General features: G+C 47.2%; 1 protein-coding gene across 1 annotated transcript in view; it reads right to left on the bottom strand.

The window, feature by feature from the left end:
- Window positions 1–493: 493 nt before the first annotated feature.
- LOC139397474 (protein kinase C zeta type-like) overlaps window positions 494–22,844 on the bottom strand; it is a gene marked incomplete at both ends in the record, with an annotated part of 42,330 nt that continues 19,979 nt past the window's right edge. Inside the window, 7 exons of the mRNA XM_071144173.1 lie at window positions 494–583; window positions 4,892–4,971; window positions 7,186–7,305; window positions 7,513–7,600; window positions 10,391–10,526; window positions 18,599–18,685; window positions 22,469–22,566. Coding sequence (XP_071000274.1) covers window positions 494–583; window positions 4,892–4,971; window positions 7,186–7,305; window positions 7,513–7,600; window positions 10,391–10,526; window positions 18,599–18,685; window positions 22,469–22,566 — 699 coding nt within the window. The remainder of the gene's footprint in view (window positions 584–4,891; window positions 4,972–7,185; window positions 7,306–7,512; window positions 7,601–10,390; window positions 10,527–18,598; window positions 18,686–22,468; window positions 22,567–22,844) is intronic.

The following is a 22,844-nucleotide window of genomic DNA, read 5'->3' as shown; positions in this document are numbered from 1 at the left end:
CCAAGATGGGTTCCCACAGGTGATACTGACCGACCAAGTTGAGTTCCCACAGGTGATCCTGACCGACCAAGATGGGTTCCCACAGGTGATCCTGACCGACCAAGATGGGTTCCCACAGGTGATCCTGACCGACCAAGATGGGTTCCCACAGGTGATACTGACCGACCAAGATGGGTTCCCACAGGTGATACTGACTGACCAAGATGGGTTCCCACAGGTGATACTGACTGACCAAGATGGGTTCCCACAGGTGATACTGACCGACCAAGATGGGTTCCCACAGGTGATACTGACTGACCAAGATGGGTTCCCACAGGTGATACTGACCGACCAAGATGGGTTCCCACAGGTGATACTGACCGACCAAGATGGGTTCCCACAGGTGATACTGACTGACCAAGATGGGTTCCCACAGGTGAAACTGACCGACCAAGATGGGTTTATTCACATTTACTCTTCTACGCTGTTTAAGTGGATATGATTGGAGGCTTACCTGGTCCCAGTCTATACTGCGGAAAAACGTGTGCGACTTGATGTCAGCGAAGCCCGTTTGGACCTGGCAACCCAGACGCTCTTTGGGGTCCTGTTAGATGGAGAGAAATTAGTAGAATCAAGAGTTTGTGTGCTCAATGAAATATAAACTGGTTTTATTTAACAGCAGCAATTGTCACAAAGCGGTTTACAGATACCCAGCCTAAAACCCCAAAGAACAAGCAGTGCACTGGCAGAAAGAAGCACGGTGTTGGCTTATCGCACCAGTTACAGCAATTTACAGCAATGTGATCTTGGTATAATGTAGAGATGTAACATTTATTGAAATGAAACACTAAATTCAGTATGTATTTCCCTCAAACAAACCCTTACACTACTCCTCTACCTGTGTCAAAAAAAAAAAACGTTTCATGGGATTGGTGGAGGCCTGGCCGACATGGACTTCCTTAAACCAGTTATTTCCTGTTAAATCCATAAAGGGATGTGTACAAGTGTACACTACGGGAGAAAGTAGATATTATTGGGACGCATTCTCTGTGGGGGTCAAGTAAATCCTTGATTGACCTCAAATTCTACCCCCACTGCATTGCTGAATATATTACCTACAGTGGCTAGAAAAATGTAATGAACCCTTTGAAATTACCTGAAGTTATGCATAAATTTGACATAAAATGTGATCTGATCTTCATCTAAGCCACAACAAGAGACAAACACAGTCTGCTTAAACTAATAACACACAAATTATTGTATTCTTCTTGTCTATATTGAATACATTATTTAAACATTCACAGTGTAGGTTGGAGAAGGTATGTGAACCTCTAGGCTAATGACTTCTCCAAAAGCAAATTGTAGTCAGGAGTCAGCTAACCTGGAGTCCAATCAATGAGATGAGATTGGAGATGTTGGTTAGGGCTGACCTGCCCCATAAAAATTTTGAGTTTGCTATTCACAAGAAGTATTGCCTGATGTGAACCATGACTCGAACTAAAGAGATGTCAGGAGACCTACGATTAAGAATTGCATGAAGCTGGAAAGGGTTACAAAAGTATCTCTAAAAGTCAGTCCACGGAAAGACAAATTGTCTATAAATGGAGTGGCCGTCCTGCAAAGATGACTGCAAGAGCACAGCGCAGAATGCTCAATGAGGTTAAGACTTACAGAAATCTCTGGAAGATGCTAACATCTCTGTTGATGAGTCTACAATACGTAAAACACTAAACAAGAATGGGGTTCATGGGAGAACATCATGGAAGAAGCCTCTGCTGTCCAAAAAAAACATTGCCGCATGTCTGAAGTTTGCAAGAGAGCACCTGGATGTTCCACAGCACTACTGGCAAAATATTCTGTGGACAGATGAAACTAAAGTTGTGTTGTTTGGAAGGAACACACAACACTCTGTGTGGAGAAAAAAGGCACACCACACCAACATCATAACCTCATCCCAACTGTAAAGTATGGTGGAGGGAGCATCATGGTTTGGAGCTGCCTCAGGGCCTGGACAGCTTGCTATCATCGCCGGAAAAATAAACTCCCAAGTTTATCAAGACATTTTGCAGGAGAATGTAAGGCTATCAGTCTGTAAATTGAAGCTCAACAGAAGGCCCAGTCAGTCCTGACCTCAACCCGATTGAGATGCTGTGGCATGACCTCAAGAGAACGGTTCACACCAGACATCCCAAGAATATTGCTGAACTGAAACAGTTTTGTAAAGAGGAATGGTCCAAAATTCCTCCTGACCGTTGTGCAGGTCTGATCCACAACTACAGAAAGCGTTTGGTTAAGGTTATTGCTGCCAAAGGAGGGTCAACCAGTTATTAAATCCAAGGGTTCACATACTTTTCCCTCCCTGCACTGTGAATGTTTACACGTTGTGTTCAATAAAGACATGAACATTTATAATTGTTTGTGTGTTATTAGTTTAAGCAGACTGTGTTTGTCTGTTGTTGTGACTTAGATGAATATCAGATAAAATATTATGACCAATTTATGCAGAAATCCAGGTCATTTTAAAGGGTTCACATACTTTTTCTTCCCACTGTATTAGCTACCCCCCTGTCTATTTCATCAGCCCCTCTACATAAAGTATGTAATTTGGACAAACCACCACCCACCTGCTGACTCCCAACAGTGGGGATGTGGTATTTTCATCAGTACAATAATTGTAATACTAACTAGCAAAGGTTAAATGTGAAGAGCCCCAAGACCATTCACTCCCCCACTATAGTTCCTTATCATAGCCATGTATATCAGGGATGATGCACTCAAACACGTAGAAACAAATACACACACACACACACACACACACACGCAGTGCCTTCAAGAAAGTATTCACACCCCTTGCCTTTCCAACACATCATTGTGTTACAAAGTGGGATTAAAAGGGTTTTAATTTGATTTTGTTTGTCAACGATCTACACAAAATGACATTATGGTGTATTGTGTGTAGGTTAGACACAACATCTAAATGTAATCTATCTTAAATTCAAGCTGTTATCTTGTAATCTATCTTAAATTCAAACACAGCAAAATATGGAAAAAATCAAGGGGTGTGAATACTTTCTTGAAGGCACTACATACAGTGCATTGCGAAAGTATTCGGCCCCCTTGAACTTTGCGACCTTTTGCCACATTTCAGGCTTCAAACATAAAGATATAAAACTGTATTTTTTTGTGAAGAATCAACAACAAGTGGGACACAATCATGAAGTGGAACGACATTTATTGGATATTTCAAACTTTTTTAACAAATCAAAAACTGAAAAATTGGGCGTGCAAAATGATTCAGCCCCTTTACTTTCAGTGCAGCAAACTCTCTCCAGAAGTTCAGTGAGGATCTCTGAATGATCCAATGTTGACCTAAATGACTAATGATGATAAATACAATCCACCTGTGTGTAATCAAGTCTCCGTATAAATGCACCTGCACTGTGATAGTCTCAGAGGTCCGTTAAAAGCGCAGAGAGCATCATGAAGAACAAGGAACACACCAGGCAGGTCCGAGATACTGTTGTGAAGAAGTTTAAAGCCGGATTTGGATACAAAAACATTTCCCAAGCTTTAAACATCCCAAGGAGCACTGTGCAAGCGATAATATTGAAATGGAAGGAGTATCAGACCACTGCAAATCTACCAAGACCTGGCCGTCCCTCTAAACTTTCAGCTCATACAAGGAGAAGACTGATCAGAGATGCAGCCAAGAGGCCCATGATCACCCTGGATGAACTGCAGAGATCTACAGCTGAGGTGGGAGACTCTGTCCATAGGACAACAATCAGTCGTATATTGCACAAATCTGGCCTTTATGGAAGAGTGGCAAGAAGAAAGCCATTTCTTAAAGATATCCATAAAAAGTGTAGTTTAAAGTTTGCCACAAGCCACCTGGGAGACACACCAAACATGTGGAAGAAGGTGCTCTGGTCAGATGAAACCAAAATTGAACTTTTTGGCAACAATGCAAAATGTTATGTTTGGCGTAAAAGCAACACAGCTCATCACCCTGAACACACCATCCCCACTGTCAAACATGGTGGTGGCAGCATCATGGTTTGGGCCTGCTTTTCTTCAGCAGGGACAGGGAAGATGGTTAAAATTGATGGGAAGATGGATGGAGCCAAATACAGGACCATTCTGGAAGAAAACCTGATGAAGTCTGCAAAAGACCTGAGACTGGGACGGAGATTTGTCTTCCAACAAGACAATGATCCAAAACATAAAGCAAAATCTACAATGGAATGGTTCAAAAATAAACATATCCAGGTGTTAGAATGGCCAAGTCAAAGTCCAGACCTGAATCCAATCGAGAATCTGTGGAAAGAACTGAAAACTGCTGTTCACAAATGCTCTCCATCCAACCTCACTGAGCTCGAGCTGTTTTGCAAGGAGGAATGGGAAAAGATGTCAGTCTCTCGGTGTGCAAAACTGATAGAGACATACCCCAAGCGACTTACAGCTGTAATCGCAGCAAAAGGTGGCGCTCCAAAGTATTAACTTAAGGGGGCTGAATAATTTTGCACGCCCAATTTTTCAGTTTTTGATTTGTTAAAAAAGTTTGAAATATCCAATAAATGTCGTTCCACTTCATGATTGTGTCCCACTTGTTGTTGATTCTTCACAAAAAAATACAGTTTTATATCTTTATGTTTGAAGCCTGAAATGTGGCAAAAGGTCGCAAAGTTCAAGGGGGCCGAATACTTTCGCAATGCACTGTACACACGTAAAAACATCCATACACACACACACTCTGTCTCTCAGCCAAATGGATGTGGCCTTCACAGAGTGGCTGTCATGGCGCTGTCCTAATGGTGTCTTGAACACGGTCCTTCACGTGCTGTTTTCACCGAGGGGGAGGGACACGCTTTATTGGACACACTTGGTGAACACTACGGTGTTCTTCTCTCACCTTGTTTAAAAAGCCCTTCAGCACGCTGGCAGCCTTTACCGACAGGGACCTTGGGATGCGAATAGTTTTTTCCAGAATAACTGTGTGGAGAAGACAGAGAGAGAGAGAGAATGTATGTGAAAGAGAGAGTGAGAAGTGAGAATGTATGAGACAGAGAGAGAGAGAGAGAGAGACAGAGAGACAGAGAGAGACAGAGAGAGAGAGAGAATGTATGAGACAGAGAGAGAGCGAGAGAGAGAGAGAGATAATTTATGAGAGAGAGAGAGAGAGAGAGAGAGAGAGAGAGAGAGAGAGAATGTATGAGACAGAGAGAGGGAGGACAATCCTGCGGAGGGAGTGAGGCAAACAATTGGTGATTCACCATCTGGCCTGCCCGTGGGTGCCCAAGGGTGCCTGTGTCTGCTGCGTACAAGCGAGGGGGTGGAAAGGGGGAGGAGGAGGGTGCTCTGCTCTGTGACTGCTTCCTTGAGACTCGCGGCACACAGGCTGAAGGACAAAAAGTGATGTTTTCCACAGTGGAAAACAGTTTAGTGGTGTTGTGTAGCAGCTGACCTCGTTGGTTAGTTGGAGCCACTGACACACAGGGTACGTCCCTATAATCTCTCCTTCCTCCTGAGCTGTACACATGTTCATTCCTCCCCACATATAAAAACGATTTAATGGGATTGGTTTAGGCCTGGCCTACATGGGGTTCCCTAAACCCATAAAGGGAAGTGTACAAGTGTACACTGCAGGAGAAAGGAGAGATTTGTTTAGATGCATTCTCTGTGGGGTCAAGTAAATCCTTGATTGACCTAAAAAATAAAAAAAAAACCTCACAGTCATAACAAACATTACGTGTCTAGGAGGAGACAAGGCAGACGCAAAGCAGTTGAACATCCCTGGCTCTCTGATGAACAGATTACAGATGGAAGAGTAGAGAGATGTTTATCCTCCTCTTCAGCCCTCTCTGATCTGTTTGTGTACGCTGAGTCCTAATGAAATGATAACTGGATCAGTCTCTGACTGTGTACCAAATGGCACCCTAGTCCATATCTAGTGCACTAGATAGGGAAGTGCCATTTGTGATGGTGTTGGCACCACCACCATAAATTATTACATTTACATGTATTTTTATTGTCTAATCGAAACTTGACTTCTGCTATTAACCCAACCCCTCTGAAACGGAGAAGTGCGAGGGGCTGCCACATTGGGTACCCGGTGGAGCTGTTGTGGGGGGTTACCTGCCTTGCTCAAGGGCACAACGGCTGATTTCTGGGGCCACATTGGGTGCCCGGGGAGCTGTTGTGGGGGGTTACCTGCCTTGCTTAAGGGCACAATGGCAGATTTCTGGGGTCACTATCTGGGGCTGGAGGAAGCTTTGGCCTGGGGCCTGGGGCCTGGGGCCTGAACTTTGGATACCACCATGCCAACCCTAAACTCTGTGTGTCAGTCTATGGTTCTGGGTGTTGGCATGTGTGCCTGGGTTGGCCAGGGTGAAGTTGGCACTGGTCAGGGTGGTGACATAAGGCTGGTCACCCCCTACGGATAGAGGGGCCTGTTTCCGCTAGCGAGGTGGTATCCAGGAGCATGCTGCTTGCCCTGTGGGGGCGTGAGGAAGACCAAAGGGTTGGCAGATGCCCGTGGGTTTCAGTGCTCATGCCCAAGCTGCAATGGGTGGGTACGGTGGAGAGAGACTGGGGGGGGGGTATGGAGGAATGTTCGCTCCAGCGGGGTATAGGGTGGGTTGTAGTACAGTATAACACATACAAATAAAATAACCGGCATCCCCATTGAATCAAATATATTTAAACGACGTCACACGTCTGGTAGCCTTCAAATGTGTCACACAAGAAGCAGCTGGCTCCCCTGTGGTATTGCTCTAGCTGTCCGAATGTCTCATACCTATTTCTTGTGTGCAAATCTTTATCGTTTTGAATACAAATGACATAATAAATAAATAAGAACTGTATTGAGAGACGTGTGGTGTGTTTGTGTGCTTTCTGAGGGGGTTTGGAGCACCAAAATAAACATTTCCAGATATACATAGTAAGACATTTAAAGACATTAAAGACATGTGAAGTACTGCTATCCTGAATAATCATGCCCTTTGAGTGGAGGAGTGAGTAGCCAATGTGATCAGAGCATGTGTTGTTTTTTAACGCAAACTGGCCACCATACATCACCACCATACATATTGCCTAGTAGTAGTAGTGGTGGTGGATGTCACACTTAACAATGTGAAGCACTGTGTGACACTAGGTAAGAAGCGCTGTCATGAATCCACTCCAAACTGTAGTAGAGGGCTCTCTCACCTTGGAAGAGGTACTCCTCTGTATTCATGTCAGGATTGTCGGTGATGATGTCGAAAGGGGACCTCCCGGCCATCATCTCAAACATAAGCACGCCTAACGCCCACCAGTCAACACTGAACCCTGGAGAGAGACGACAGACAACCATCAGCCATCTTGGTTAGATTCAGTTACAGTATGGTAATGACAGAAATGGTTTGAGAGAAATCTGTTCGTTTCTTTCACGTTTTTATTTTATTGTTTTGAGTTTAACAGTCTAAAAGGCAAATTTCCAGAGCTCATGTTCTCCCCATTCCCTCCATGTATGTGTTGTTGACAATAGGGACTCACCATAGTCTTCCCCTCTGAGGATCTCAGGGCCGATGTAGTTGGGGGTTCCACAGAATGTACTGGTGGTGTCTCCAGGTCTGATGCCCTCCTGATAGAGGAGAGAGATGGAGGAGGAGGAGAGAGGAGAGCGATGGAGGAGGAGGAGGAGAGAGGAGAGAGGAGAGAGATGGAGGAGGAGGAGAGAGGAGAGAGGAGAGAGGAGGAGGAGGAGAGAGGAGAGAGGAGAGAGGAGAGAGATGGAGGAGGAGGAGAGAGGAGAGAGGAGAGAGGAGAGAGATGGAGGAGGAGGAGAGAGGAGAGAGATGGAGGAGGAGAGAGATGGAGGAGGAGGAGAGAGGAGAGAGGAGAGAGATGAAGGAGGAGGAGAGAGGAGAGAGGAGTGAGGAGAGAGATGGAGGAGGAGGAGAGAGGAGAGAGGAGAGAGATGGAGGAGGAGGAGAGAGGAGAGAGGAGAGAGATGGAGGAGGAGGAGAGAGGAGAGAGGAGAGAGATGGAGGAGGAGGAGAGAGGAGAGAGGAGAGAGATGGAGGAGGAGGAGGAGGAGAGAGGAGAGATGAGAGACGATGGAGGAGGAGGAGAGAGGAGAGAGGAGAGAGATGGAGGAGGAGGAGAGAGACAGTTAAAGATGGAGAGATACAGGGAGGATAACAGAGGAAGATGTAGGAAAGAGATGGAGGAGGAGGAGAGAGGAGAGAGAGAGTTAAAGATGGAGAGATACAGGGAGGATAACAGAGGAAGATGGTAGGAAAGAGATGGAGGAGGAGGAGAGAGGAGAGAGGAGAGAGATGGAGGAGGAGGAGAGAGGAGAGAGGAGAGAGATGGAGGAGGAGGAGAGAGGAGAGAGGAGAGAGATGGAGGAGGAGAGAGGAGAGAGGAGAGAGAGAGTTAAAGATGGAGAGATACAGGGAGGATAACAGAGGAAGATGGTAGAAAAGAGATGGAGGAGGAGGAGAGGAGAGAGGAGAGAGATGGAGGAGGAGGAGAGAGGAGAGAGAGAGTTAAAGATGGAGAGATACAGGGAGGATAACAGAGAAAGATGGTAGGAAAAGAGATGGAGGAGGAGAGAGGAGAGAGGAGAGAGATGGAGAGATACAGGGAGGATAACAGAGGAAGATGGTAGGAAAAGAGATGGAGGAGGAGAGAGGAGAGAGGAGAGAGAGAGTTAAAGATGGAGAGATACAGGGAGGATAACAGACAAAGATGGTAGGAAAGAGATGGAGGAGGAGGAGAGAGGAGAGAGGAGAGAGATGGAGGAGAGAGGAGAGAGGAGAGAGGAGAGAGAGAGTTAAAGATGGAGAGATACAGGGAGGATAACAGACAAAGATGGTAGGAAAGAGATGGAGGAGGAGGAGAGGAGAGAGGAGAGAGATGGAGGAGGAGGAGAGAGGAGAGAGATGGAGGAGGAGGAGAGAGGAGAGAGGAGAGAGGAGAGAGGAGAGAGATGGAGGAGGAGGAGAGAGGAGAGAGGAGAGAGGAGAGAGATGGAGGAGGAGGAGGAGAGAGGAGAGAGATGGAGGAGGAGGAGGAGAGAGGAGAGAGGAGAGAGAGTTAAAGATGGAGAGATACAGGGAGGATAACAGAGAAAGATGGTAGGAAAGAGATGGAGGAGGAGGAGAGAGGAGAGAGGAGAGAGATGGAGAGAGGAGAGAGATGGAGGAGGAGGAGAGAGGAGAGAGGAGAGAGAGAGTTAAAGATGGAGAGATACAGGGAGGATAACAGAGGAAGATGGTAGAAAAGAGATGGAGGAGGAGGAGGAGAGGAGAGAGGAGAGAGATGGAGGAGGAGGAGAGAGGAGAGAGAGAGTTAAAGATGGAGAGATACAGGGAGGATAACAGAGAAAGATGGTAGGAAAAGAGATGGAGGAGGAGAGAGGAGAGAGGAGAGAGATGGAGAGATACAGGGAGGATAACAGAGGAAGATGGTAGGAAAAGAGATGGAGGAGGAGAGAGGAGAGAGGAGAGAGAGAGTTAAAGATGGAGAGATACAGGGAGGATAACAGACAAAGATGGTAGGAAAGAGATGGAGGAGGAGGAGAGAGGAGAGAGGAGAGAGATGGAGGAGAGAGGAGAGAGGAGAGAGGAGAGAGAGAGTTAAAGATGGAGAGATACAGGGAGGATAACAGACAAAGATGGTAGGAAAGAGATGGAGGAGGAGGAGAGGAGAGAGGAGAGAGATGGAGGAGGAGGAGGAGAGAGGAGAGAGATGGAGGAGGAGGAGAGAGGAGAGAGGAGAGAGGAGAGAGGAGAGAGGAGAGAGGAGAGAGGAGAGAGATGGAGGAGGAGGAGAGAGGAGAGAGGAGAGAGGAGAGAGGAGAGAGATGGAGGAGGAGGAGGAGAGAGGAGAGAGATGGAGGAGGAGGAGAGAGGAGAGAGGAGAGAGAGTTAAAGATGGAGAGATACAGGGAGGATAACAGAGAAAGATGGTAGGAAAGAGATGGAGGAGGAGGAGAGAGGAGAGAGGAGAGAGATGAAGGAGGAGGAGAGAGGAGAGAGGAGAGAGATGGAGGAGGAGGAGAGAGGAGAGAGGAGAGAGAGAGTTAAAGATGCAGAGATACAGGGAGGATAACAGAGAAAGATGGTAGGAAAGAGATGGAGGAGGAGGAGAGAGGAGAGAGCAGAGAGATGTAGGAGAGAGGAGAGAGGAGAGAGGAGAGAGATGGAGGAGGAGGAGAGAGGAGAGAGGAGAGAGAGAGTTAAAGATGCAGAGATACAGGGAGGATAACAGAGAAAGATGGTAGGAAAGAGATAAGAAGAAAAAGTGTGCGACTTCGATGCCTAGTGTATTGATCCACTTCTACATAGTGAATGAGAAGTCCTTCAGCAGTAACAGTTCAGCAGTACTATAACAGTACACTGTGCAGTAGCTCTGAGTGTCTCACCTTGCACATCCCGTAGTCTGTGAGCTTGATGTGTCCCTCGTGATCCAAGAGGACGTTGTCCAGTTTCAAATCTCGGTAGATGATTCCCTTTTCGTGCAGGAAATTCAGAGCGATACAAATTTCAGCAGCATAGAATCTGAAAAAAAAGGATTCATTCAGACATGCTTTTCCTTCTTCAGAGAGTTCCCAGCCCACAAACGTACAATTTGGTTCTGACCTTCAACCACGTAGAAACCATCCTGAAGCCAACATATACGATAGAATGTATATTTTTATACAGGAAGTAGTTTCTAATGAATGGGTGATTATTTGTTTTTATTTTCTGTCTAACATTTGGCGAGACGTGGTGGGCTACATGATGTTGATTTCTCTTATTTTTCCCCATGGGGGGCTCTCTCCCTCTGTGCTCTCTCTCTCTCCCTCTCCCTCTCCCTCCCCCTCTGTGCTCTCTCGCTCTCTCTGTGTGCTCTCTCCCTCTGTGCTCTCTCTCTCTCCCTCTCCCTCTCCCTCCCTCCCCCTCTGTGCTCTCTCGCTCTCTCTGTGTGCTCTCTCCCTCTGTGCTCTCTCTCTCTCTGTGTGCTCTCTCCCTCTGTGCTCTCTCTCTCTCCCTCTCCCTCCCTCCCCCTCTGTGCTCTCTCGCTCTCTCTGTGTGCTCTCTCCCTCTGTGCTCTCTCTCTCTCCCTCTCCCTCCCTCCCCCTCTGTGCTCTCTCGCTCTCTCTGTGTGCTCTCTCCCTCTGTGCTCTCTCTCTCTCCCTCTCCCTCTCCCTCCCTCCCCCTCTGTGCTCTCTCGCTCTCTCTGTGTGCTCTCTCCCTCTGTGCTCTCTCTCCCTCCCTCTCCCTCTGTGTTCTCTCGCTCTCTCTGTGTGCTCTCTCCCTCTGTGCTCTCTCTCTCTCTTTGTGTGCTCTCTCCCTCTGTGCTCTCTCTCTCTCTCTCTGTGTGCTCTCTCCCTCTGTCCTCTCTCTCTCCCTCCCTCTCCCTCTGTGCTCTCTCTCTCTGTGTGTGCTCTCTCCCTCTGTGCTCTCTCTCTCCCTCCCTCTCCCTCTGTGCTCTCTCTCTCTCTCTCTCTCTGTGTGCTCTCTCCCTCTTTGCTCTCTCTCTCTGTGTGCTCTCTTCCTCTGTGCTCTCTCTCTCCCTCCCTCTCCCTCTGTGTTCTCTCTCTCTGTGTGCTCTCTCCCTCTGTGCTCTCTCTCTCCCTCCCTCTCCCTTTGTGCTCTCTCTCTCGCTGTCTCTCTCCGTCTCACTCTCTCTCCGTCTTTGCTCTCTCTCTCTCTCTCTCAATTCAATTACATTCAAAGGGCTTTAATAGCATTGCCAAAGCAAATGGAAGAGACATTAAACAGAAGGTAAATAAACAAGGGAAACATTCATAAACATAACACTCACAAAAGTTAAAAGAATATAGACATTTGAAATGCTATATTATTGGCTATGTTGTAACAATGTGTAAGTAGTTGAAGTATGAAAGGGAAAATAAATAAACATACAAATATAGCTTGTATTTACAGTGTTAATTGTGCTCCACTACTTGCTCTTTCCTCATGGCAACGGGCCCCTTGCTGCCGTGACTTCCCACTGTTTTATTTCGCCTAACAGATATGGGAGTTTATCAATGTTTCATTTGTTTTCAAATTCTTTGTGGAACTTTGTAATTTGAGGGAAATATGTGTCTCTAATATGGTCATACATTGGACAGGAGGTTAGGACATGCAGCTCAGTTTACACCTCATTTTGTGGGCAGTGTGCACATAGCCTGTCTTCTCTTGAGATGAAGGTCGGCCTATGGCGGCCTCTCTCAATAGCAAGGCTAGGCTCACTGAGTCTGTACATAGTGTGACGGCCCTGAATTTGTCTGAACCGTCTCAGTGCTTCTCCTTCCAATAGGGTGCTTCCCCTTTAATGCCCAATTAAATAGACAGCCTCAGCTGCACAAAAGTGGGGTTGTGATGGAGACGTGAATGAGGATGTGTTCAACCCTCAGTTCCAAAGCTTCTCAGTTCCGTTTGTTTTGTTGCATTTAAAAGTGTGCTTTCTAATAGCAAGTTTGCCCAGGATCGGATCCATTCATTAGTCCGTTGGACTGCACATCTCCAGCTGTTCTTCGTGGCCTTTCTCCGCTGGAGATCTGGTGGCGGATTGTCTGACTGACCAACGGACTGCAACCTTTTTGTATACGGTATTTAATTTGTTTTGGTGTGATGATAGACCGTGATGATTTATGTGGTCAGTTGTAGTTGAAGACTTACTGAGATTTGATACTCTTCTTGGTTGCGTGGTAAAAGAGTTGATATTTTGATTGAGACTGGGTTTACGCTACACTTGTATGAACGGACAAACATTGCGTGACTAAGGTCACTTGAGTTCCCTGAACTCCTTTACCAGGCTGGACTCTTTTAGGCCCGAGGAACAGGACATTTCTGGATGAACCCAAGCTCATTATTTGTTATATTGTTATGTGTGTGTGATCATTTAAGTTGGTAATACAACCCACGCAAAAGAACACAGTAGTTTTGAAGTTATTTCCAATATTTTAAGGGTTTATGAAAAGTGTATGTCCATCCTGACTTTTACATGAGTCCTTTGTATTGGTGTAGACTTGAGGGACCAGATGGGACTCATTTCCTCCCAAACCAAAACTAGAAATCAATATTTTCTCTGGTAGGTACCACCTACCTGGCACCCCTACAAACAATAACCTCAAGTCAAAACCGTTACAACAGTCAAGGATTTTCTTAATTTAGGGTTAGTCACAGTGGTCAGGTATTCTGACACTGTGTACTCTCTGTTTAGGGCCAAATAGCATTCCAATGTGCTCTGTTTTTTGGTTGATTCTTTCCAGTGTGTCAATTAGTTATCTTTTTGCTTCTCTTAATTTGGATGGGTCTAAATGTGTTTCTGTTCTGGGGCTCTGTGGGTTCTGTTTGTGAACAGAGCCCCAGAACAAGTTGGCTGAGGGGATTCTATGCGAGTCCAGTATGGTGAGGCCGGGTGCCGCAGAGTGTTCTAGTTTCCTCGCCAATTCATTGATATTGTATATGTTGAAGACGGTGGGGCTCAAGCTGCATCCCTGTCTCACCCCACAGCCCTGAGGAAAGAAATCTGTGTGTTTATTGCCTATTTTAATTGCGCACTTGTTGTTTGTGTACATTGATATTATGTCATATGCTTCCCCCCATCAATTTGTATAGCAGACCCTGGTGCCAAATTGATTCAAAAGCTTTTTTTAAATCAACAAAGCATGAGAAGACTTATCTTTTGTTTTGTTTGTATGTCAATAAATGTGTGCAGGGTGTATACGTGGTCTGTCGAACAGTATTTTGGTAAGAAGCCAATTTGACATTTACTCACTCTCATTCACTGAGAAAATGAGTCTGTTGTTGATTATACTGCAGAAGATTTCTGAGATTGCTGCTGAAACACATTCCATGGTAATTCTACAGGTCAAATTTGTCTCCACTTTTGTGGATTGGGGTGAGTGAGAGAGAGCGGGGTAAAGAGTGTACTGAGAGATAGGGGGGGAGAGAGAGAAAGAGTGCACTGAGAGAGCGGGAGAAAAAGTGCACAGAGAGAGCGAGAGAAAGAGAGCGAGAGAAAGAGAGCGAGTGAAAGAGAGTTAGAGAGAGAGAGAGCACAGAGACAAAGAGAGAGAGGGCACAGAGACAAAGAGAGAGAGACAAGAGAGCGAGAGGGCACAGAGACAAAGAGAGAGAGACAGGGCACAGAGAGAGAGTGGGAGAGACAGGGCATGGAGAGAGAGAGGGAGAGACAGGGCACGGAGAGAGAGAGGGAGAGACAGGGCACGGAGAGAGAGAGGGAGAGACAGGGCACACACAGAGAGAGAGAGAGACAGAGACAGGGCGTACACACACAGAGAGAGAGAGGGCACAGAGAGAGAGAGAAAGGAAGAGGGAGAGAGAGACAGGTCACCGAGAGAGAGAGAGAGAGAGAGATACAGGGCACAGAGAGAGAGAGAAAGAGAGAGAGAGGGAGAGGGCACAGAGAGAGAGAGAGACAGGGCACAAAGACCGAGAGACAGGGCACAAAGACCGAGAGACAGTGCACAGAGACACAGAGAGAGAGAGGAACAGGGCACAGAGACACACAGAGAGAGAGGAACAGGGCACAGAGACACAGAGAGAGAGAGAGAGAGAGCAGTGCCTCACTGAGCGGTGTTGTGCACTTCATCCTGTCAGCTCTACAACCACCAACCTCACCACCCCCACTGTCCCCCTCAGGGGAACCAACCCAGAGACCTCTCAGAGCACGCCTCATGAATATGTACCATCATTATCGGTGATAACCATGGCGTGTGCATGGACGGGGCCGGGGCCCACTGCATACAGATGGAGTGCCAGTGGGGGCCCTTGCCTCTCTAAATCATCCTGCCTTTGATCCAAGTATATCACCAGCACACTCAGAGAAACTACGTAGACAGGCACAATGAATTATGAGCGCTAATTATGTTTTGCCGATGTAATGATGATTTTTTTTTTCTTCAAAAGAGCACGTCAGGAGAATTTGGGTTCGACTTGCCCTTCCACGGAAACACTTACAGACTGTCAAACGTGAAGCTTTCTCCGGAAGAAAAATAACAACAGCACAGGAGAGAGAGATAGTAAAGTCAATCAAAGTGGTTTTGCACCAGCCACCTCAAAATAGTAACAATCTACCAATCACAGGCTGTTTCTGTTCCAGGCCAGTTTGTCACTCTCCTTGAACAGCACTCTCTGTACGAAGCAAACACGCCCAATTATGAGGGCTGCCTGCCCGTGTGTCATCGTACAGCTTCAACGAGGCTATTTTCTAGAAGTGGCTCGGCCTCTCATTGTCCCTCACTTTGTGCAATAGAGGAGTAGGGGAGAGACAGCGAGGGAGAGAAAGGACGGGAGAGACAGCGAGGGAGAGAGGACGGGAGAGACGGCAAGGGAGAGAGAGGACACGAGAGACAGTGAGGGAGAGAGTGGACACGAGAGACAGCGAGGGAGAGAGAGGACACGAGAGACAGTGAGGGAGAGAGAGGACGGGAGAGACAGTGAGGGAGAGAGAGGACGGGAGAGACAGTGAGGGAGGACGGGAGAGACAGCGAGGGAGAGAGAGGACGGGAGAGACAACGAGGGAGAGAGAGGACGGGAGAGACAGCGAGGACGGGAGAGACAGTGAGGGAGAGAGAGGACGGGAGAGACAGTGAGGGAGGACGGGAGAGACAGTGAGGGAGGACGGGAGAGACAGCGAGGGAGAGAGGACGGGAGAGACAGCGAGGGAGGACGGGAGAGATAGCGAGGGAGAGAGAGGACGAGAGAGACAACGAGGGAGAGAGAGGACGGGAGAGACAGCAAGGGAGAGAGAGGACGGGAGAGACAGTGAGGGAGAGAGAGGAGGGGAGAGACAGTGAGGGAGAGGGAGGACGGGAGAGACAGTGAGGGAGAGAGAGGACGGGAGAGACAGGGAGGGAGAGAGAGGACTAGAGAGACAGCGATGGAGAGAGAGGACGGGAGAGACAGCGAGGGAGAGAGAGGACGGGAGAGACAGCGAGGGAGAGAGAAGATGGTAGAGACAGTGAGGGAAAGAGAAGATGGGAGAGACAGTGAGGGAGAGAGAGAACGGGAGAGACAGTGAGGGAGAGAGAGGACGGGAGAGACAGCGAGGGAGAGAGAGGACGGTAGAGACAGCGAGGGAGAGAGAGGACGGGAGAGACAGCGAGGGAGAGAGAGGACGGGAGAGACAGCGAGGGAGAGAGTGGACGGGAGAGACAGCGAGGGAGAGAGAGGACGGGAGAGACAGCAAGGGAGAGAGAGGACGGGAGAGACAGTGAGGGAGGACGGGAGAGACAGTGAGGGAGGACGGGAGAGACAGCTTGTGAGAGAGAACGGGAGAGATAGCGAGGGAGAAAGAGGACGGGAGAGACAACGAGGGAGAGAGAGGACGGGAGAGACAGCGAGGACGGGAGAGACAGTGAGGGAGAGAGAGGACGGGAGAGACAGTGATGGAGCCCGGGAGAGACAGTGAGGGAGGACGGGAAAGACAGCGAGGGAGAGAGGACGGGAGAGACAGCGAGGGAGGACGGGAGAGATAGCGAGGGAGAGAGAGGACGGGAGAGACAACGAGGGAGAGAGAGGACGGGAGAGACAGCAAGGGAGAGAGAGGACGGGAGAGACAGTGAGGGAGAGAGAGGACGGGAGAGACAGTGAGGGAGAGGGAGGACGGGAGAGACAGTGAGGGAGAGAGAGGACGGGAGAGACAGGGAGGGAGAGAGAGGACAAGAGAGACAGCGATGGAGAGAGATGACGGGAGAGACAGCGAGGGAGAGAGAGGACGGGAGAGACAGCGAGGGAGAGAGAAGATGGTAGAGACAGTGAGGGAAAGAGAAGATGGGAGAGACAGTGAGGGAGAGAGAGAACGGGAGAGACAGTGAGGGAGAGAGAGGACGGGAGAGACAGTGAGGGAGAGGGAGGACGGGAGAGACAGTGAGGGAGAGAGAGGACGGGAGAGACAGGGAGGGAGAGAGAGGACAAGAGAGACAGCGATGGAGAGAGATGACGGGAGAGACAGCGAGGGAGAGAGAGGACGGGAGAGACAGCGAGGGAGAGAGAAGATGGTAGAGACAGTGAGGGAAAGAGAAGATGGGAGAGACAGTGAGGGAGAGAGAGAACGGGAGAGACAGTGAGGGAGAGAGAGGACGGGAGAGACAACGAGGGAGAGAGAGGACGGTAGAGACAGCGAGGGAGAGAGAGGACGGGAGAGACAGCGAGGGAGAGAGAGGACGGGAGAGACAGCGAGGGAGAGAGGGGACGGGAGAGACAGCGAGGGAGAGAGAGGACGGGAGAGACAGCGAGGGAGAGAGAGGACGGGAGAGACAGTGAGGGAGGACGGGAGAGACAGTGAGGGAGGACGGGAGAGACAGCGATGGAGAGAGAGAGGACGGGAGAGACAGTGAGGGAGAAAGAGGATGGGAGAGACAGCGTTGGAGAGAGATCGGGAGAGAGAGTGAGGGAGAGAGAGGACGGGAGAGACAGCGTTGGAGAGAGAGAGGATGGGAGAGACAGCAATGGAGAGAGAGGACGGGAGAGACAGCGATGGAGAGAGAGGACGGGAGAGACAGCGAGGGAGAGAGAGGACGGGAGAGACAGCGAGGGAGAGAAAGGAAGGGAGAGACAGAGAGGGAGAGAGACGGGAGAGACAGTGATGGAGAGAGAGAGGACGGGAGTGACAGCGATGGAGAGAGAGGACGGGAGAGACAGCGAGGGAGAGAGAGGACGGGAGAGACAGCGAGGGAGAGAAAGGAAGGGAGAGACAGAGAGGGAGAGAGACGGGAGAGACAGTGATGGAGAGAGAGAGGACGGGAGAGACAGCGATGGAGAGAGAGAGGACGGGAGAGACAGTGAGGGAGAGAGAGAGGACGAGAGAGACAGTGAGGGAGAGAGAGGACGGGAGAGAGAGGACGGGAGAGACAGCGATGGAGAGAGATAGGGAGAGAGAGTGAGGGAGAGAAAGGACGGGAGAGACAGCGTTGGAGAGAGAGAGAGGATGGGAGAGACAGCAATGGAGAGAGAGGACGGGAGAGACAGTGAGGGAGAGAGAGGACGGGAGAGACAGCGATGGAGAGAGATCGGGAGAGAGAGTGAGGGAGAGAGAGGACGGGAGAGACAGCGTTGGAGAGAGAGAGGATGGGAGAGACAGTGAGGGAGAGAGAGGATGGGAGAGAGAGGACGGGAGAGACAGCGATGGAGAGAGAGGACGGGAGACACAGCGTTGGAGAGAGAGAGGACGGGAGAGACAGTGAGGGAAAGAGAGGACGGGAGAGACAGCGATGGAGAGAGAGGACGGGAGAGACAGCGATGGAGAGAGAGAGGACGAAGAGACAGTGAGGGAGGGAGAGAGGACGGGAGAGACAGCGATGGAGAGAGAGAGGACGAAGAGACAGTGAGGGAGAGAGGGGACGGGAGAGACAGCGATGGAGAGAGAGGACGGGAGAGAGAGGACGGTGGCTACGGACAGAGATTGGGACTTGAATATACGACGATACCGCCAACTTCATCCACTTCACCGATGTGCCTTTCATGTTGGGATTCTAATAGGGCCTCGTCCTCCTCAAAACAAATGGATACGTTTGCAGGGGAAACGGCAGAGAGCCATGTTTAATGGTTGATTGACGGGTTCTATCCGTATGCTGTTGAAGTACCGGAGGTACTTGTGTAGAATGTCTGTTTACCTCGCATGTTCTTCTGGTAGTTTCCGTTGCCGTTGCATATGAAACATCAGATCCCCTCCGTTGACGTACTCGATCACGAGAAATAACCTAGAATCGGAAGAACAGGGAAGGAGTAGATATTGGGAAACAGTCTTGGGAGAGTATCTGAAGGTTGAATGTATCCTAAGTGGTCCTTGTACCAAGATTGCCATTTTCCCAAACAATAGTCAAGTATTGTCATTGTACAAGGGGAGGCTGCATGGATGCGAATTCAATTATAATTTATCTTAGCTTAAGTTCTTTGTAACAATCAATGTCTTCGTGAAATTGGTGATTTTTTTTTTTTACACAAAAGTAATTTTTTGCTCTAAAAACCCCCAGTAAAAAAAGCCTGGGTGAAAATGACCTTCCCCAATGCCTCTTAACATTCTGTTTGGTTTTACAGGTCATGGTTAATGGTCTGACGATAAACTCTCTCATGGCCTACCAGTAATTGACTACAACTGTACATTTCTTAAGTTACAATGAGAAGTCTGTTATTGAATGCATCACTATTCCCAGAAGCCACAGCTCTGTAGTTTCTTACTTCACATTGAAAATGAACAGAGGTCTAATGGTGAACGGTTAAGTTGCCTAGTTCCAAGACCTGTGGGACAGCTACAGAAACCACATCACACATCATGTCATTCAGAACCAGTGGGACAGCTACAGAGAAACGGTACCTTTTATTTAACCACATCATGTCATTCAGAACCAGTGGGACAGCTACAGAGAAACGGTACCTTTTATTTAACCACAGCATGTCATTCAGAACCAGTGGGACAGCTACAGAAACCACATCACACAGCATGTCATTCAGAACCAGTGGGACAGCTACAGAGAAACGGTACCTTTTATTTAACCACATCATGTCATTCAGAACCAGTGGGACAGCTACAGAGAAACGGTACCTTTTATTTAACCACAGCATGTCATTCAGAACCAGTGGGACAGCTACAGAGAAACGGTACCTTTTATTTAACCACAGCATGTCATTCAGAACCAGTGGGACAGCTACAGAGAAACGGTACCTTTTATTTAGCCACATCATGTCATTCTGAACCAGTGGGACAGCTACAGAGAAACGGTACCTTTTATTTAACCACATCATGTCATTCAGAACCAGTGGGACAGCTACAGAAACCACATCACACAGCATGTCATTCAGAACCAGTGGGACAGCTACAGAGAAACGGTACCTTTTATTTAACCACATCATGTAATTTAGAACCAGTGGGACAGCTACAGAGAAACGGTACCTTTTATTTAACCACATCATGTCATTCAGAACCAGTGGGACAGCTACAGAGAAACGGTACCTTTTATTTAACCACATCATGTAATTTAGAACCAGTGGGACAGCTACAGAGAAACGGTACCTTTTATTTAACCACATCATGTCATTCAGAACCAGTGGTGTAAAGTACTTAAGTAAAAAATACTTTAAAGTACTACTTAAGTTGTTTTGGGGGAAATATGTACTTTCCTTTACTATTTATATTTTTGGCATCTTTTACTTTTACTTCACTACATTCCTAAAGAAAATAAGTTACTTTTTACTCCATACATTTTCCCTGACACCTAAAAGTACTGGTTACATTTTCGAATGCTTAGCAGGACAGGAAAATGGTCCAATTCCAGCACTTATCAAGAGAACATCCTTGGTCATCCCTACCTGCCTCTGACCTGGAGGATTCACTAAACACACATGCTTTGTTTGTAAATTATGTCTGAGTGTTGGAGTGTGCACCTGACTATCTGTCAATAAAAATGTAAATTGTGCTCTCTGGTTTGCTTAATAGAAGGAAGTTGAAATTATTTATATTTTTTTATACTTACAGTGCCTTGCGAAAGTATTCGGCCCCCTTGAACTTTGCGACCTTTTGCCACATTTCAGGCTTCAGACATAAAGATATAAAACTGTATTTTTTTGTGAAGAATCAACAACAAGTGGGACACAATCATGAAGTGGAACGACATTTATTGGATATTTCAAACTTTTTTAACAAATCAAAAACTGAAAAATTGGGCGTGCAAAATTATTCAGCCCCCTTAAGTTAATACTTTGTAGCGCCACCTTTTGCTGCGATTACAGCTGTAAGTCGCTTGGGGTATGTCTCTATCAGTTTTGCACATCGAGAGACTGACATTTTTTCCCATTCCTCCTTGCAAAACAGCTCGAGCTCAGTGAGGTTGGATGGAGAGCATTTGTGAACAGCAGTTTTCAGTTCTTTCCACAGATTCTCGATTGGATTCAGGTCTGGACTTTGACTTGGCCATTCTAACACCTGGATATGTTTATTTTTGAACCATTCCAATGTAGAATTTGCTTTATGTTTTGGATCATTGTCTTGTTGGAAGACAAATCTCCGTCCCAGTCTCAGGTCTTTTGCAGACTCCATCAGGTTTTCTTCCAGAATGGTCCTGTATTTGGCTCCATCCATCTTCCCATCAATTTTAACCATCTTCCCTGTCCCTGCTGAAGAAAAGCAGGCCCAAACCATGATGCTGCCACCACCATGTTTGACAGTGGGGATGGTGTGTTCAGTGTGATGAGCTGTGTTGCTTTTACGCCAAACATAACGTTTTGCATTGTTGCCAAAAAGTTCAATTTTGGTTTCATCTGACCAGAGCACCTTCTTCCACATGTTTGGTGTGTCTCCCAGGTGGCTTGTGGCAAACTTTAAACGACACTTTTTATGGATATCTTTAAGAAATGGCTTTCTTCTTGCCACTCTTCCATAAAGGCCAGATTTGTGCAATATACGACTGATTGTTGTCCTATGGACAGAGTCTCCCACCTCAGCTGTAGATCTCTGCAGTTTATCCAGAGTGATCATGGGCCTCTTGGCTGCATCTCTGATCAGTCTTCTCCTTGTATGAGCTGAAAGTTTAGAGGGACGGCCAGGTCTTGGTAGATTTGCAGTGGTCTGATACTCCTTCCATTTCAATATTATCGCTTGCACAGTGCTCCTTGGGATGTTTAAAGCTTGGGAAATATTTTTGTATCCAAATCCGGCTTTAACCTTCTTCACAACAGTATCTCGGACCTGCCTGGTGTGTTCCTTGTTCTTCATGATGCTCTCTGCGCTTTTAACGGACCTCTGAGACTATCACAGTGCAGGTGCATTTATACGGAGACTTGATTACACACAGGTGGATTGTATTTATCATCATTAGTCATTTAGGTCAACATTGGATCATTCAGAGATCCTCACTGAACTTCTGGAGAGAGTTTGCTGCACTGAAAGTAAAGGGGCTGAATCATTTTGCACGCCCAATTTTTCAGTTTTTGATTTGTTAAAAAAGTTAGAAATATCCAATAAATGTCGTTCCACTTCATGATTGTGTCCCACTTGTTGTTGATTCTTCACAAAAAAATACAGTTTTATATCTTTATGTTTGAAGCCTGAAATGTGGCAAAAGGTCGCAAAGTTCAAGGGGGCCGAATACTTTCGCAAGGCACTGTAAGTACATTTTAGCAATTCCATTAAATTTTGATACTTAAGTATATTTTAAACCAAATACTTTTAGACTTTTACTCAAGTAGTATTTTACTGGGTGACTTTCACTTTTACCTTAATAGAAAACGACTACAGTTACTTTTTTTCTTTACTTTTACTACAGTATGACTATTGAGTACTTTTTCCACCTCTGTTTAGAACACAATCTTCATGTAAAAAGCAACATGTTGGAATCTATAGAGTCTCTTTTTTTCGTCCCAATTGACACCCCATTTCCTAAAAGTATTGCACTACTTTTGACCCAAGGCCCATAGGGTTCTGGTCTAAACTAGTGCACTAAATAGGGAACAGGGTACCATTTGGGACATAGCCTCTGTCTGCCTCTTACCGGCTCTCTGTCTGAAAGCAGGAGTGAAGGCCCACTAAAAACGGATTGGTAGACGCCTGCTCAAACACATGCTTCTCTGTCTGCACCCAATCGATGTCCTGTTGGAGAAGGAGTGAGAGGGAGAGAGAGCGAGAGAGAGGATGGAGCAAAAGAGAGAGAGATGAAAAGATAACACATTAGCAACCATTGTTTGTATCCATACAGTAACAGCATCCTGTCATAGCAGACAGACTACCTGCTCTGCCTTTCATGTCTCTGTGCTGTCAACTCAGTTCCCCAGAGGAAGAAATAGTGTAACGACACAACACAAAGCAGCCATTTTCTTAATTTCTCATTGCTCAGTACAATACAAGAACATTTGATCTAAGCCACTATA

This window comes from Oncorhynchus clarkii, unplaced genomic scaffold (assembly GCF_045791955.1).
Source record: "Oncorhynchus clarkii lewisi isolate Uvic-CL-2024 unplaced genomic scaffold, UVic_Ocla_1.0 unplaced_contig_6643_pilon_pilon, whole genome shotgun sequence".
Lineage (NCBI taxonomy): Eukaryota > Metazoa > Chordata > Actinopteri > Salmoniformes > Salmonidae > Oncorhynchus > Oncorhynchus clarkii.
Note: the sequence above shows the minus strand (reverse complement) of the source record. Positions and strands in the feature narration are given on the sequence as shown.